Source organism: Acartia tonsa, chromosome 1, assembly GCF_053477335.1.
Source record: "Acartia tonsa isolate MP-2025a chromosome 1, ASM5347733v1, whole genome shotgun sequence".
In the NCBI taxonomy this organism is placed as follows: Eukaryota; Metazoa; Arthropoda; class Copepoda; order Calanoida; family Acartiidae; genus Acartia; species Acartia tonsa.
In genome coordinates, this window is record NC_137260.1 from 6,216,662 (window position 1) to 6,234,657 (window position 17,996).

The 17,996-nt window shown below is 31.0% G+C and overlaps 2 protein-coding genes across 3 annotated transcripts in view; one reads left to right on the forward strand and one right to left on the reverse strand.

Annotated features, from left to right (window-relative positions):
- kermit (PDZ domain-containing protein GIPC-like protein kermit) overlaps positions 1 to 17,996 on the forward strand; it is an 84,268-nt gene that overhangs the window by 55,178 nt on the left and 11,094 nt on the right. Inside the window, exons 8-9 of the mRNA XM_080146861.1 lie at positions 170 to 229; positions 2,030 to 2,108. Coding sequence (XP_080002987.1) covers positions 170 to 229; positions 2,030 to 2,108 — 139 coding nt within the window. The remainder of the gene's footprint in view (positions 1 to 169; positions 230 to 2,029; positions 2,109 to 17,996) is intronic.
- On the reverse strand, positions 2,906 to 10,850 carry LOC145332028 (uncharacterized). 2 transcript variants are annotated; one of them, XM_080176946.1, is made up of 7 exons: positions 10,795 to 10,850; positions 9,759 to 9,867; positions 9,514 to 9,587; positions 7,022 to 7,066; positions 6,166 to 6,243; positions 5,185 to 5,248; positions 2,906 to 3,075 (listed from the first exon to the last, which is right to left on the reverse strand). In XM_080176946.1, exons 1-7 carry the CDS (start codon positions 10,822 to 10,824, stop codon positions 3,032 to 3,034), a joined length of 444 nt encoding a protein of 147 aa, XP_080033072.1. In that variant the 5' UTR covers positions 10,825 to 10,850; the 3' UTR covers positions 2,906 to 3,031. The 2 variants fall into 2 exon arrangements, with proteins under 2 accessions (XP_080033072.1, XP_080033065.1); XM_080176939.1 differs by having other exon boundaries at positions 6,986 to 7,066.

Consider the following 17,996-nt stretch of genomic DNA (forward strand, 5'->3'; position numbering starts at 1 on the left):
CCTTCAATTAAAATGTTTAATTCATTCAGCGAAATTCATAATTTTGTTAGCATGCAATTTAAAAAAACATTTCTTGTAATCTTTAATATATGTTGACAGCTTTAAGGCATGAATATTTTGATGAATTATCAATTCTTACTGTATAATAATTTACTGTTTCATTTTTTAGGTTGGAGACCATATTGAGAAAATTGATGGACGAAGCTTGGTTGGCTGCAGACATTTTGAGGTGAAGATATTAAAGTAAAAGAATAGAGGGGTCATGAGCTATACGTAGTTCTACCCTTTTGTATTGGGTCTTTGAAATCAGCTAATAGCGTCTGAAATAAAAACATAGCCGAGTCCCTGCAAAAGAATAGAAAGACATTTTCTAGCAGGCGAAAAAGGGTCTCCGCCACTTGGGCCAGGCTGTTGTTTGGATTATACATTTATTGCAAGAAAAAATCTTCCCCAGAACTATTGGCGGCTAAAATTTGCTGGGGAGTGCTAGAAAACATTGTTTGTTATGATGATTAAATTTCCACCTCTTTAGATTGAAATTATTGGTTAAAAAGTTTGAACACTGTTAGTTTTAACTACTAATTAATCAATAAAGAAAGATATTCTGTGGTTCTAATAGCATATATATTTTTATAGAATTATTACATGTAACAAATAAATATGTTTTTGACTTGTTAGTAAGAAAAACATTTTTGTTATCATATTCATATTAGATCAACAAATACATGCTTCTATCTCCCAGGGATCTAAAGGGATAAGACATTGGCAGATAAATTCATGTACTTCCCCAATGATTATACTCAAAATTACAACTTCTGTAGATTACAATTAGTGATTGAAATGTTTGGACACTCAACTTTTTGAACCAACCAGAATTCAATAAAAGTCCCTTAAGTTGTTAAGCCAACGAATAATAACACGTTATTATAAAACTTTGAGGTCTAGTTTTATAAACAGCCAAATATCTCATCCCTCCCTGTCTATCTCCCCAAAAAGGGGACCAATCCTTCCCCCTCCAAGGTTTTAATGTTTGATAGTTCCTTGTTATATTTGTATTAATTAGATTTTACTAGAATTTGGAAGGACTGCCATCCATTTTTTTCACCCCCTTAAGCCGTCACACCTCCCTGATAAATCTCTATACACGCCACTGTAAAACTTCAACCATTTTATCTCAAACATAACATGATTCAAATATCTCAATATGTGTACCTGCCTGTGACTTTGAAGTGGTTTTTTCCAATCTCTGCCTTGATTGCTTGCATAGTCAATTCATAAAAGTAACAATTTTATACAATAAATTGTGCTTTAGTGTATAATATGATCAAAGATCTCATATTTTGCCCGCCAAATCGTATTACAGTTTTTAGAGATGTTTTATATTGATATATGGCTGTATCAAGGCTATTTGAAAGTAGTAAACGCCATCCTAATTTTCTTTCCCCTGAACCAATATAGCAAAGCCAAAAGTCCTAACATTATTGGGTCAGTCTGTTTCACGTTTTTTACCTTTCTTGTATTAACACTAAACTTGGTTATTTGTTAGGTTCATTTAGAAAAATATTTTTTTTTCATTATAGAAATTTTTAAATAGATGATCCTAAAGTTTTTTATTGATATACTATGCAATGGATTTTTGAAGTGTTTACATAATACATATATATATGCTTTTATAATATTTACTCGGTTTTCTGAACCCTTTTTATACAATAAGAAATTTTGCTGATATAATAAATAATTATTTTGAAAAAAAAATTTTCAACTTTTTCGTAATTTTAAGATTAATATTCGCGCAAAGGGGGGGGGAGAAGACATTGGACTATAAATTACACGAGTACACAAAGTTTTTAAACCAGGTTGTCTTATTCTTTGGCTCAAAAACGTTGGGCTCTTTCATTGGATTTTTTAAATTGTGAATTCCAATCTCGTAGTGTCCAAACTTTTCAACTAAAAGATCCTAAAGATCTTTTATGTCAATAGCTATCAAACGCTTTGCACAAGTCAAAATATCTAAAATATCTTTGTTTAGGTTGCTAACATGTTGAAGCATATCCCTAAGGGGACAAGTTTTGTCATCAGGCTCGTGGAACCTCTGAAGGCTGGATTTGGTAAGTATCTATCTATCTATTTTGTGTCTATGTATCTATCTTTCTATCTACCTTTCTTTTATTGATCAATCTATGAATACATCTTATTATGATTTCATTTTCCATAAACAATTTTCTCTATTTTTGTCTCAATTTATTGCTATGTGCCTCTATGTACTTCTCTTTCTCTCTAGCTCTACCCCCTCTCTCTCTTTCTCTTTCTTACTGTCTCTCTCTTTCTCTCTCTCTCTCTCTCTCTCTCTTTTTTTTCTCACTTTCTCTTTCTCTCTCTCTCTCTCTCTCTCTTTCTCTCTCTCCCTCTCTCTCTTTATCTTTTTTTCTCTCTCTCCTCTCTCTCTCTCTCTCTCTCTCTCTCTCTCTTTCTTTGAACATTTTATACAAAAAAAAATGTTTTAATTTTATAAACAAATTTAATTTTTCTTTTAAATTGAAACATAAATATATTTAAATAAATGTTGTTGGATAATCAAAACATGGATAAAGGTAACATCAAATAATTAATTATTGGACTATAATTTTTACATTTTAAATTTTTTATATCTAAAAATAATATCTCTTACACACACAGTACCTTATTGAGCACTGAGACCCCTGTCCCCTTTTTTTTAAAATTAATATAAAATCGATTGTTTGTTTCATACTTTAGGTCATATTAGGTTAGGTTACAATTGATAGATTGGAACCCTACAGGGTTAGGACACCGCAGGGGTTAGGTATAGGGAAAAAAACTATGCCCTTTCCCTCTTTTTTATATTTATTTCAAAAATAAGGGGGTAGTAACTTTTTGTGCAGCACCACATAAATTGAGTTCTAATATTTTTGTTTGAATAAAAATTACTATTAATTATGAAATTTTTTTTTAAAAAATACACAATTTTAATATCCGTTTACTAAAATATTTTATTGTACGTGTTAAGTTTAATTTAATTCTGGAGAAAAGGTTCAAATTCTTCTTTTGTTATTGGCTCTAAAAATAGAATACACAATAAATGAGGATAAAACAAGGATGACAACATCAATATAAGCGAAGCTTTAAAATGAGACAATGGATATAGCATATACGTGGATATCATGACAGGGAAAATGTAAGTTGTAAATATGAACATCATTTATTGGTCAGTTTGTTCATACAGTAGAATCAGGAGGAGATAGGGGTAAAATGGGTGGATGAGGGGATGAAGGGATCGCTTTTTTAGCCAGCTACAAGTTCACTTTATTAGAGTTCATGATAGGCTGGTGTAAGATCCAAGTAATAATATATTCATTAAAACCGCAATATAAATGTTCTGAAGCAAGGATGACCACATTCATAAAAGCGAAGCTAAACTTAGATACAAACGGATATTAAAAAACGTAGTGTAATAACTTATTCAATATTAAAGATATGTCAATAAAATATTAAGCCGGATCGTCGTGGAATTACCATTCCAAAAGTTACTTGACATGGACGCACGAACAGACGAACGGACCAGCCATAAATGTAGGAAGCTTCGATTTATAAAGTTAAGTAAGAAAAGATTTATATTAACTATTCAATAAAGAATTTGATCGGTTTAATGGTTTATTAGATCTTAATTAAACAAGGATGACAACATCCAAAAGTAGCGAAGCTCAAAATTTATTGATAGACATCTGGAAAAAAAAATCTTTTGAAAAAACATAAATGGAATAAATCATGAAACCTTTTAAAAATGTATAATGTCTTTTGAGGCATTAAGCTAAACAGAAAAACGTAAAATCTAGGACTCGATCTAGCACCCCAACCAATAGCAAGTCTTTATTAAACTTTGTGAAAATATATATAATGTTGACTTAATTAATCCCTAAAAATTCCAGCTGTTTATCTTGAACACGAGTCAAAAAATCATGAAAACTTGAAAAACTAGGAATCGATCTAGCACCCCAACCAATTATCATATCTTTAAAAAAAACTTAGAGAAATGTGTAAAATGTTGACTTAATTAATCCCTAAAAATTCCAGCCGTTAATGTTGAACAGGATTTTAGATAATGTTGAAAACTTGAAAAAGTAGGAATCGATCTAGCACCCCAATATATATATAAATCCTAATGAAACTTAGTAAAAATATGTAGGATGCAATTTTATCAAATCCCTGAAAAGTTAAGTCGTCGGACAGACGGACATTTCGAATTATAGAGTAGCTTCGCTATTAATAAACCTTATGTTATGGACGGACTAGTAAACGAAATAACTTACAAAAGCACAATACTTAAAGAGCAGATTTGCCACTAATAATACAAAGAGAGAAGGGATAAGGGGCTGTTTATTACACTAGTCCCACTAGTTTCATGATAAAGTTTTGTTATTCGTTGGCTTAACAACTTTAGGGACTTCAGAGAATTTTGATTGGTTAAACGTTTCAACCACTAATTTTTATCTACAGAAGGGGTAATTTTGTGTATAAATATTGGGGATGTACATCAATTCATCGGTCATTGTCTTATCCCTTTAGATCCCTGCCAATAATGTCAACTTCGCAAAACGTCATTGAATATTATGAGGTTAAAAAATTCTAATAAAGTTTCCTTAAAATTTTCCAAATTCCAAATTTATTGAAATATTGATTTATTAGTTTTACAGAGAATTCTAATTTTAAAAAAGAATTTCCATTTTTCTCTAAAGAGATTATTTTTTGAAGTAGATTCTCTAAAATTATAGTTTTCCATTTGTCCATACCCCATTATAATTATTACTTTTATAATTACAGTGTGTGTTTTTATTTAAAGGGACAAAAGTATTGCTTTATCTAACTCACTTACCGTTGACAACAGTTAATAATCAATATCTCATTTTCTTTATTGACGTGGGTCATTTTGTATCAGGAAATATTAATTATTAACTTCTGTTGATAATGAAAAGTGGGTTAAATAAAGCAATACTTTTGTTCCTTTAAATAAAAAAACACTGTAGAATGTACTTCCAACAATAGACTTATTTAAAAAAATCCTAAATATGTTATTCTTATTTTTACTATTAATTTATTGCTAGATAATTTGAAAATATTGGTATTTTGTTATTGTTGCGCTACTGATTGACCTACATGTTCTTGTTATACCTATGCTCAAAAGTTTTGGACCAAGGTTGGATGAAATGCGATCCATAGCTTCTTTTTTTCTTCCCTGATAAGTGTATATAATATTTTTTATGTTTTCTCAAGCCTTTCTCAAGGGGTCGACAGCCGCGCCTTCAGCCAAGCGACTGAATACAGACATGCAATTACGGCTCATTGGAGCTTATGGACGGCGGTAGCTGCGAATACACCGTCGTTGGCTAAATACATATTGCTGAATGTGGATTAGAAAGGGTGTGGTTGAGGGTGGCTTTCGTAATCCGCGCGGCTGATTCTAAGGTAATTTATAACTGCGTGGCTTGTATTATGGTTTGTTTGGCTGGCCTGCGTTTTACAGTGGCAAAATCAAAATTTGACGCCGAGTTTCTGTGGTTACGGCTGCCAAGCTTTTTTCAGTGCCTCATTACAATGAATATGTTTATATTTTTGTAATTTGTCCCTGAAGTCAATTTAAAAAAATTAAAATCAAAAAGGTTGTGCCCCTAAATTCTATGTGTTCTGCATTCGTATGGGCAGAGAAAGCAGAAAATAGCCCAAAACCAGAACATCTGTAAATTATACCTGTACGTTTTGAGGAAGTATTGAAAAGTTTGTAAAATTCTGTTTTTAAAATACTTGCGGATGCGCCCTAGCATCTAGGTGCTCTACTTTTAAAAGAAGAGAGAAAACAGCTAAATAGCCTAAAACCATCCCATCTGTGAGCTATACCTGGACGTATTGAAGCTGTGTGAAAAGATTGATTGAATCTGTTTTGAAAATATCAAAAAGATGCTCTGCATTTGTAGATGTAGGGAAAGCAGAAAAATAGTCTAAAACCATCCCATCTGTAAACTATACCTGGATATTTTGAAGCTGTGTGAAAAGGTTTGTTGAATCTGTTTTGAAAATATAAAAAAGGTGCTCTGCATTCGTAGATGTAGGGAAAGCAGAAAAATTGTCTAAAACCATCCCATCTGTAAACTATACCTGGATGTTTTGAAGCTGTGTGAAAAGATTTGTTGAATCTGCTTTGAAAATATTGTCAATGCTCACTTCTTCTGCGGCCTTAATTACATACAAGGTTGACAAAAGTTATAAACTTTAAATACAAGGGAGGTAGGGGACATTGGTCTGTTTATTACCCTCATCCCCGAAGTTCTATGATAAGGTTTTCTTATTCGTCGGCTTCACAACTTTGGGGATTTTATTGAATTTTAATTGGTTGGTTTATTAGGTTGAGTGTCCAAGCGTTTCTACCACTTATTGTAAGCTATAGAAAGGGTAATTTTGTGTAGCAGCATTGGGAATTTTTTCATTAATAAAAAAAATTTTGGCTACTTTTTTTCCTTTTTACATATCAACCTTTTCTCCTTTTCTTCAAAACCGATTAATATCCACTGGATTAGAACCGGTTCTTAGCCATAGTGAATTAATCATGTATAGCATCGTATTAGAGACAATTTTCCAGTAATTTTGAAAAAAAATCGAGGTTAAAAAAACTGTTTTTAATCTTATGATATTTCATTTTATTATTCGGGGCAAGCTGTCTATAATACGATGCGGTAAATACTATTATAAGAAATAAAATGTTGGCAGTTTCCCTTATAACGCCTTTGGAACACAATCAAGTTATTTAAGAATCCCCGAAGCTAAGAACCGTCTGCATGTTCTGTCAATATTAAAAAAATAGGATGGGGTATGGTGTTCCATTTTAAAGTTTTGGTGAGTGCACCCAAAATTTTATATTATCAAATATTCACTGTACATTTCTCTTACAAAAAAGAAGTACTTTGAAAACTAGATTTACCAAATCATCACTATAGTCCAGAGTAAATTGTTCTACCTTTCTCTTCAGAGTTTCTGTTTCATATTCCAGGTTTAGCAGTTCCTGCGCCACAACATTAACACAGTGGGGTCATAGCAGGGACAAAAGGGGACATGGGAATGTAAATTAATTGGTACCCAAAGTTTAATAAACAAGTTATCTTATTCATTGGCTTTAAAACTTTGAGTATTTTATTAATTTTTTATTGCTTGGTTTAAGCTGGCGGAATCCAACCATTCAATAAATAATTTTAATTTACAGAAGAGTAATTTTGTCTATTATCATTGGGTATGTATACATATTAATTGTCCATTGTCTTATCCCTTAAGATCTCTGAGTTATAGACAAAAAAAACATATTATTCATGATTGACAAAATATTGCATATCTTTAATTATAATTTATATTATGGCTACTTTAAATAATGTTGTATGTCAATAATAAAACATTTAATTCCAAATTAGATTTCAAAGACTAAATAGCCAAGAGTTATTATTTTAAATTTTACATTTTCAATTCAATTTGTTTTAAAAAATTTAATTTTGACCAATCAACAACTAATTTGTCCACTATCACTCAACACAATGGTTTTCCACTTCACAAATCACAGACAGTGGTCAGTCTCAGAGATCTAAAGGGATATGATAATGCCGATAAATTGATGCACATCTCCAATGAAAATACACTAAATTACCCCTTCTTTAAATTACAATTAGTGGTTGAAATGTTTTGACACCAATTAACCAACCAATCAAAATATCATTAAAGTCCCCAAAGTTGTAAAGCCATTGAATAAGAAAATGTTTTTATAAAACTTTGGGGACCAGTTTAAAATATAGCCCAACGTCCCCCTCCCTCCCTGGTCAGTGATTTTCAAAAGAGATATCAAAGATGTGATCTCTCAATTCTTTTTATAACTTTTCAGCATCCTTTTAAAACTTATGATGAATTGATTTTTTATTTTTTGAATAAATATGAATTGATCTAAAATACCAGGGAGGGAGGGAGGTGACATTGGGCTGTTTTTACACAAGTCTCCAAAGAATAATGTTATTCGTTGATTTACAACTTTGGGGAATTTTATTGAATTTTAATTGGTTGGTGCAAAAAGTTGAGTGTTCAGAAAGGGTAATTTTGTGCATCATCATTGGGATTGTACATCAATTTATCTGCCATTGTCTTATCAATCACTGCTTAAATACTCTTTGTAGTGATTCTTGTTTGTTCTTATTTTGAAAATCTCATATCACTATTGAATTTTGTGAGAACAGGATTTGTACAAAAATGATGAACAACTTTAGGTTTCAATCCTCTGTACACAACTAAAATATCTTTATTTTATATCATGTAAGCCTATGACTAAACATATAATAAGTTAGCTTTAAATAGTTGAATTCCAATGGATGAAGATAGCTTTCTAGAAATTATATCTACAAAAATTTTATCGGTTGTATAACTTGAATGCAAAAAAATAAACAAAGGTGTTTGTCTGATATGGAATCCCTTTTTAAGCTTGACCAATTTTGAAGTCTGATGAACCATATATATATTATGATTTTTAAAAGACTTTTAATACAGATATTTGAGTTGCATCAAACATGAAGTACAGATATTTAACATCCACAATGGATCATGACATAAAGTCTGCTGAGTAAGCACAACATTGCAATTTCTTTAAACTCTGATATTTGTAATTTATTGCCCTCATAGGACTAAAAACAACATGATTTTGCTGAATTCATGGGAATATTGAATGTTGTTTTTACATGTTTAAGTATGTTTTGTCATGTTTTCATGCTACTGCTATTTAAAGCATGGGTTGTTTTTGTACAGTTTCAATTTATAAGAAACTAGTGGCCTCTAGGGGCGCTATGGGTGGGGAAAGTTGAACCTATCCCACTTTAAATTGAAGTTTCAAAAAGTTTTTGCACTATTGTAAGGGAAGTACAGTAAGTTATACAGTGGCACCACCTACCGGCATTTTCGTACTTATATAGGGGTGATTTCTCTTGGGAGGGAATTGGTACCTTCCCCTAAAATAGTTATGAACCTTCCCAGAACCTATTATAAGCTACATTGTTGTGGAGACCTATATCAGTTCAACAGTTAGCGAGATCTTTATAGACAGACACACACACACACTTTAATATAAGGATTTATTTTAAAATTTGCTTATAAACTTAAATTTATAGAATATTAACCTGAATCTCTTCTTTATTGATTTTGCATTACCCTAATCTGTTAAAGTTAAGTAAAAAGTTTTGCAAATTTGCATAATTACCTTATTAAGATTGAATTAATAATTATTATACAATTATGCTCTAATAATGTTAATATAACTAATTTAACAACTTCAACTGTTATGGATTTTTAAATATTACATTGAAAAGGTATTTTGTAAATCATTTCAAATCTAGAGGTAAAATAGTTTAACAGGTATAATGTCAACCTAAATTTTTTTACTTATTATTTTAGACAATGCTATTATAATTCTTTAGTGTGTTAACCTGCCTGAAGCTGTTGTAAACTGGTCATTTTTTCTGTTCTTTTTGCATTTAGGTCATCGACAAGAGAAGAAAAATAGCCTAAAGATACAATAATTGAATAAGCATTAACAAAACAGGTTATACAGTTATAAGAAGAGAATACTCTAGGACAACAATGTAACAATTAAAAGGGGTGATAACTTAAAGTTCATCAGTAAAGGTTTTTTTTTTAAAAATATGAACAATTGAGTTTAAATGTGTGTTTTATACCTGAAAATTCAGCTAGGACATCATCACCTTCATCCCCTCTTTTGTCAGCATTCTCTTCACTCAGCTCCAACATCTCTTCAGCAAACATAACTGATCCTGACTTCTCAGCCTAGCACAAGAAAAGAAATAAAAACACAAAAATCAATCAGTAACAGGATCTCTGTCTGTGTGTACCAAAAAATCTTGCTAACCGCTAAACAGATATGGTTCTTCTTTACAATGTAGCTTCTCATAGGTCCTTGGAAGGTTTATAGCAATTTTTGGAGAGGGTACCACCACCCTCCCAACAGAAATCGTAAAAAAGCATAAATATTTTTTAGTAAACAAATGATCTTAATATATATTGCAAATAAAACATTTTATGTGGCCCTAGAGGCCTTAAGTGGTTTAGTGGCTAGTATAAATAAAATGTAAACAGTTAATAATACTGCAAGAATTTACTTCTAAAAGGTAAAAAATACATGAAAAGGATTAGTTATAGAGACATGAAACCAATATATACATGGAATACAAGCCATGTTGAATATTTTTTCCACATGATTGCCAATATTTTTTGTTTGTATCCAAACTTGTATGGTTTCTTTAACATGTTGTTTTTATGCAAAATAAATGTAGATAAATTTAGGGTTGTGCCGGTTATCCGGCAATATAATTATAAAGCAAAAATCCTTGTTAACAAACAGTCACAAGCATTATTTCTTAGAATATAGCAGTATATAAGTAACACTTCATTAATATTACAGTCAAATGGTAGTAATAGTTCATTAGATTAATTGCTTAGAATTAGGATCAACTGAACAAATACTTAGATTTTAAGTTTTAACCTTTTTTTTATATAATAAATCACCATTTAACGAAGAAAACTTATTTTTGCTTTTTCAATATGTATTCGGCCCAATCCTGATTGAAACTTTTTTATCATAATGTTCACTGTTTTTATACAAGCTATTTGAATTATCATTTATTTCTTTACAAAACAAATAATGAATAAATTTCTTCCCTAAAAGTAATGTTTTTATATTAATATTTTGATTACCTGTTTCATTGTAGTCTCAAGAGATTTCATCTTTTCCAAACCTTATTAGTTTGACAAAACATTCATGGTAAAAAATTTAGCTGGATTAAACATTAAGGTGTTGGTAATCATTTTAAGGAATTATTTTTTCCCCAGTCTATTTATTTGTAGGTTGTTTGAGCTATTCTAAATTAAGTAGTTTAAATATAATGTGGCCATTAAGATCATACTTTAGTTAAAAAAACACAAACACATCCAGGTTCATTAGCTTAAATGATTTTTTATGAATGTTTTTCTTTCCTTTTATAGCATTCTTCCATCCAAGCAACTTTAAATCCCTAAAAATACAATTTAAAAAGTTAAATATTTGGTTACCTTTTGCAAAAATAATTTGTTAAAATAAAAAAAAGCTTTGTTTGGTCTTTGATTATTTATTAGGTATTTTACCTGGTAAGATTTTGATCAGCCTCTGTTTCTGTGAGATTCCCCTCTCCAAATTTTGTCAGAATATATCTGATTTTTAAAAAGTTTACTTATTAATAAACAATATTGTAAAAAGAGAGGGGACATTGGGCTGTTTATTACAATAGTCCCTAAAGTTTTATAATAACGTTATCTTATTTGTTGGTTTAAGAACCTTGGGGGCTATAATTGAAATTTGATTGGTAGGTTCATTAAGATAAGTTTCCAAGCATTTCAACCACTAATTGTAATCTCCATGTGGTAATTTTTCGTATCATCATTGGGGATGTACATTAGTTTATCGGCCATTTAGATCCAAAATTACTACCACTTTAAAAATAAAAAACTAATTACAAAACATGACAAGATATTAAAATTATTTAAAATTTTACAATTATCAAAATTCTATCAAAAGATAAAGAAAAAATTTACTCAATTTTGGAACCGGTGATGATGAAAAGGGACATCTTTGTAGGTGCTTTGCCAATAGGTAAAGTTGAATTTTTGTTGTCGTTCAGATTTGTACTAATGTTTCTTTCACCCTTGTTTCTAATAATACTTTTTACAGGAAAGGTTTATAAAACATAAATATCAAACATTTTCAGAATGTATTTTGAGAAATCTTAGATTCTATGAAAAGGATATGGGAAGAAGATGTGTGTTTTACCAACCTTGCAATGCATTTTTTAGAATTATTGGATTTATGTAAAGTATATCTTATCAGGAATAGGAAATCTATAAATACATGCATAATTTAGAGGTTACTAAATATATATTCTTTTTTTAAGTAGTACACATATAAGGTTATATAATTAAAATAATGGTTTGATCAGGGACCGTGATTCAGCAAATTAATTCAATTTGAAGTTTCAAAAAAATTTGGATATTTTAGTTCTGTAATGTTAGCGTAAAACTTGTTTTGTGTTGTATCTAAAGAGAAGTGGGTAAGAAGAGGAGGGGAGGGAGAAGAAAGTGGTATGTTTTTACTTAGAAATTGTTTGTCAGAATCTTGGTCCCTTGCTTTGAAAAAATTTAGATGATCATTGAAGTAAAATTAAATCTTCACATCTAAGTTAAATGATAATTTACCTTTCTTGTTATAGAATGGAATAATCTCTACCCATAAAGGAAATTTACAAACACCCTATCTTATATGCAGTATATTTTAGGATAAATGAATGTCCGGTAAATTTATGTACATCCCCAATGATGATACACAAAATTACCCCTACTGTAGATAATTAATAGTGGTTGAAACATTTGAACGTACAACTTAATAAATTATCCATTCAAAATTCACTAAAGTCCCCAAAGTTATAAAACTTTAAGGACTAGTGTAATAAACAGCGCATTGTCCCCTCTCTGAGTATATGTACTGAAAAGAACTAATCAAAGATCAGATAAGTATTGGATATGCATCATAAAATCATGCATTACATTAATTATAAACAAAACCCTATCTACACTAGCTGCATATTTGGAAGTAGAAGTAATGAAATTTGCATTAGGAGAAAGTTTTTTTTATCTGTAGCTTAGGATTTTGATAATTACTGCTCCTGATTAGTTCTCCACTTCAGGAAAGCTTTACATAGATCCGTTGTGTTTTAGTTTTTTTTATTTTTCAATTCTTAGCATGGTTTGTGCTATTTTTCCGTCCTTCACTACCTTGTTGAATACAGAGTCCCTAAATGCAGGTGGGATCAGTTGCTAGCATATATAAAAGTAACACGATCTGTGTCTATATGGAAAACAGTAAAAGTGTCGAACTATGACGTCAGAAAAAATTAAAAATTAACCAATAAGAAGCCAGTATTAACTGTGGTAAAATATATAGCGGCCTCTCATTGGTTAATTGTTAATTTTTTCTGACGTCATAGTTCGACACTTTTACTGTTTTCTCTATATGTCCCAAAGGACTTGCTAACCGCTGAACTGATGTGGTTCTCCTTTACAATATAGCTTCTCAAAGGTCCTGGGAAGGATTATAACAATTTTGTGGGAGGGTAACACTATCCTCAAAGTGATATCATAATACTAAAATTGAAATTAAAGGGTGGTCGACCTTCCCCCAACCTCAAGTTACCCTAGATGCCTCTAGGGGCGTAGCCACTAGTATATACATAAACTAACAGTCATACTTTTAATCTTTTTATCATTCTTTCGTCATCTGACTATTCATAATGATCTAGGCCAAGTATTAATCTAAAATATATCCACGAATGTGTGCATTTTCTATCAGGGATCCAAAGGGATAAGACAATGGCCGATAAATTGATGTACATCCCCAATTATGATGGTTAAAATTACCTTTTCCGTAGATTGCAATTAACGGTTGAAATGTTTGGATACTCAATGAACCAACCAATCAAAATTCAATACAAGTCCCCAAGGTAGTTAAGATAACGAATAAGAAAACGTTAGTATAAGAGTTTGGGGACTAGTGTGATATACATCCCACCGTCCCCTCTATCCTTGATTTTCTATTCAATATCTGGTCCAATATCAAACAGACATTAAGTTGGTTTCCGCTGTTATAATATTATCTAGTGTAACAGGGGGATTTTTTACCTGGTGTCCTAATAAGCTACTGTTACAGTATTAGAATCGATGCATTGTGAAAATATGCATAATGTTATTAACAAGAATGTTCATATCCTAAAATACAAAGTTCAGAAATGAAAACAAAAATAAAACAACAAAAAACAGATTGACGGATAATTAGAGAGAGAAAAAAATATTTCTCGTATTCATTCGAATCCGGTTGATAGGAACCGGTTCTCATCCATACGAAAAAACTATGTCTAGCATCGTATTATATCCAGCTTTCTACAAATATAAAAAATAAAATGTACAATCATAAGATTAAAACCAGTTTTTTTAGCCGGTGCCTTCGGCACCACGGGGCTAAAAAAAACTAGTTTTAATCTCATAATTGTACATTTTATATCCGCGGAAAGCCGTTTATAATACGATGCGATAAATAACTATTCCTGTATGGCTTAGAAACCGATTGATATCCGCTTGATTAAAACTGATTATCTGCCATACTAAAAATTCATGTATTGCATAGGGCCAACAAAACTGCATTTAATCTTATAATTTTTAATTTTAAAATCTGTGTAAAACTGTCTTTAATACGTTGCAATAAATAACTATTCTCATAATGGGTTTTAGAGTAAATACCCATTAGTCAGAGGAAATTTCACAAAAAAAATTTCAGCCGTCTCACAAAAATTTTTCAAGTTCAATTTTTATCCCCTAGGAGTTACAGCATAATTATGACAAGAAAAGCAAAGATTATTAATTTAGAATTTTGAACAAGTTTGCTTTCATAAAGTTCTTCATAAAATCACTCCTGAAGGGAGTTAATTAATGACCATTTTTATCAGTTGCTTTGCTAAGGTCACGGAAATTCAGCCTTAAATAAATCATATATAGAGAGATTTTATGAAGACTTTTATAAAATCTCTCTATATATGATTTATTTAAGGCTGAATTTCCGTGACCTTAGCAAAGCAACTAATAAAAATGGTCATTAATTAACTCCCTTCAGGAGTGATTTTATGAAGAACTTTATGAAAGCAAACTTGTTCAAAATTCTAAATAAATAATCTTTGCTTTTCTTGTCATGATTATGCTGTAACTCCTAGGGGATAAAAATTGAACTTGAAATTTTGAAATCTAATTTTCTCAAAAAACCCTCGTTAGAATATTTTGAAAATTTCAGGATTTAATCTTGATATAAATGTCTAAAACTTTTGTTTCTTCTTATAGGACAGACATTTTTTGTTTTCCATTTACACTTCAAGAAAGAAGTGAGACGGCTGAAATTTTTTTGTGAAATTTTGCTAGCTTATGATCCTAATAATTACTGAACAGAGTTATCTTTTTTAGGTAATAGATAGATCCCAGAATGGTTTAGACTATTCTATTTTTAGAATAGAGCCTTGGGATGGTTTCAGGCCCTTTTTCTGCTCTTTCTTACCCCTTTAATAGATACTAGGGACTCATTCACTATTGTTTTGAAAAATGTTTATTTCTTTTTCTGTATTGCAAGTAAACATTCCTGATAACTTTTCTAATGAAAATATTCCATTCCTCCTCATTGTAAACATTAGCACACATTTTCATAATATTATTCTACAACAAAAAAATAATAAAACAAGATCATTTAGGTCCATAAGCAAGAGCAAGAAGAGTTTATATGAAGATAACATCCATATGTAGCGTAGCAAAACAAATTATGGATGGAAATACGGACAAAATTAAGAATAGAAATATATTGCAGAAAAAAAATCACGAGACCATTTTCGATGCTGTGAGTATTGGTGCATGGGGACATGATTCCAGTGACGTCATATTTTTCTTTCCCGAAAAAGGGAAGGGGGGAAGAAAAAAGAGATGGGAGAAAAGGGGGTTTTCCCCATCTCTTTTGAAAAGATTTTCTTCCCCCCTTCCCTTTTTCGGGAAAGAAAAATATGACGTCACTGGAATCATGTCCCCATTTTTTGCACCAATACTCACAGCATCCCATTTTCTTGTATTTCTATATTGTTTAATATTTATATTTTATAGCATGACTGATAGACCGACGTACAAAGTAAATTATACATCGGATGCTCATTGGTTTTAGAAAAATTTTACAAAAAAAATCAGAATCTTATCTTGAATATCACATTTACCCATAGCGGTGCTGACTGACAAAGTAAATTAGGAAGTAGCTTCACTAATAAAATAATTAAATCATTCGTTTGTTGTTTAAAATTGTAAATGAATCACTATGACATGCTCGGTAATTTATTGCTAAACTATGATTTTATGTCATTATCGTTACAATTATATTGACACTAGTTATCTAGTAGCTGTGCTACATTTGTATAATTAGGTTATGATACAAATAATCACCAAAAAAAGATTCAAATTCAATTCTTGTTTTAACTATTTATTTTGAAACCCTAACTGTCTGTCGCAAAACTGAATAGATATTTGTGAAAGTAGTTAGTAATAAGCAAAGTTGATTCAATTAAGAATAAATATCCTAAAATATCAAGTAGTAGGGTTTTTTATCTGAAGCTAAAGATCTCAGAACCTCTTGGTCCGAATGGTAATTTTATAAATGTATTGGAGTGGTTTTAGGCTATTTTCCTGATCGCCCTCCAAGGAGGTCCTAGGTCCTAAAGGGGTGATTACACCCCCCCCCCCCCCCAAAGGATTTTTTTTGGGGGGAGAATTTACTCCTGCCAACAGTTTTCAGGGGGTAATTACCCCCCCCCCCAAGCAAATTTTACCCTTGGGGTAAAAATTTTGGGGAGGAGTAAAAAAAATCTGCGCCCTTATTGCCCTCGCCCTGGTATATAAATGGAGCAGCGTTAAAAATAAACAAGGATGACAACATCCATAAGTAGCGAAGCACAAAAAAAATCATGTATGTTAATACGTAGAAGTAAATTTAAAGTGTATTTATTAATTGATATATTTGAGAAAATATTTTGTATAATGATGACGGTCAAAATAATTTACATAAAAGATGCTCATAACAATGGGAAAAATTATTTTGATACTGATATCCCAAAAAGTTTTAATATTGGACCAAAAACACCAAAGATATGGGGGGAAATGTAAAAAATATAAAAATAGCCAAAAACCTGCAAAAAGGAAGTCTGAATGTCATGGTTGTTTTCTTTAAACAAGGGGAAATTTAATTTTTATATGTATAACTGAAAAAATTTTGGAAATCGTACCATAAACACCAAAGATATGGAGAAAAATGTGAAAAATACAAAGATAGCCTAAAACCTGCTGAAAGGCAGTCTGACCGTCATAGTTGTTTTCTTTAAAGGGCAGGAAATTTAATTTTGATATATATTACTAAAAATATTTTGAAAATCGGACCATAAACACCAAAGATATGGAGAAAAATGTAAAAAATACAAAAATAGCCTAAAACCTGCTTAAAGGCAGTCTGACCGTCATAGTTGTTTTCTTTAAACGACTGGAAATTTAATTTAGATATCTATAACTGAAAAAAATTTGAAAATCGCACCATAAACACTGAAGATATGGATAAAAATGTGAAAAATACAAAAATAGCCTAAAACCTGCTAAAAAGCGGTCCTACTGCTATCGATGTTTTATACTTAATTGTGCTCCTTTATGATGGGAATGTTGTCAAAAAATTTCAGCATTCTATCTTTTATAGGAGCTGAGTAAATCCCATTTCCCCCATAGCGTTACGGACTGACGGACGGACAAAGTGAATTATAGAGTAGCTTCGCTACTAAAAACAGACAAGAAAAATAATAAGAAAGATGTATCTCTTGAAAAAAAAACATTTTATTTTTGTTGATTTTAGATTATTAATCTACTTTAGTTTAATTACTTTGGACCTGAGAAAGTAGGTGAATATAAAATTTGCTTACCTCAGCAAATTTCATATCTTTAAATGCTTAAAAATATATATCGGCGGTTTCCCTCAAAGTGCTTAGCCGAGCACAGAACGACCCTTCTCACTCCTATTTTAAAAATTATAAGGGTGGAGGGGGGGGGGGGGTGGAGCATTTTTAGGTTAGGGTCATTTCAGATTATTTGGGTTCAATGGTTAGGATTTTCAGAAAAAGTCCCCACAGGGAAAAAAAGTACCTTTCCCCTTATTTTCAGTTCATTTCAAAATTAGGGAGGGGTGGGTGGGGGAGTTAGTTGTTCGCTATGTACTTGAGGGAAAGTACCAATATAGATCTATCAAGAAATATTTTGTTAAAACT

Excerpts from the sequence above, each read along its gene's own strand:
- LOC145332028 (XM_080176939.1), bottom strand. The coding sequence starts at position 10,824 with ATGAAATCTCTTGAGACTACAATGAAACAG. Across the intron at positions 9,588-9,758 it reads TGTCCTAGCTGAATTTTCAG|GCTATTTTTCTTCTCTTGTC; the intron begins GTATAAAACACA and ends TTGTATCTTTAG. Across the intron at positions 7,067-9,513 it reads CCAGTTTACAACAGCTTCAG|GAACTGCTAAACCTGGAATA; the intron begins GCAGGTTAACAC and ends GTTGTGGCGCAG.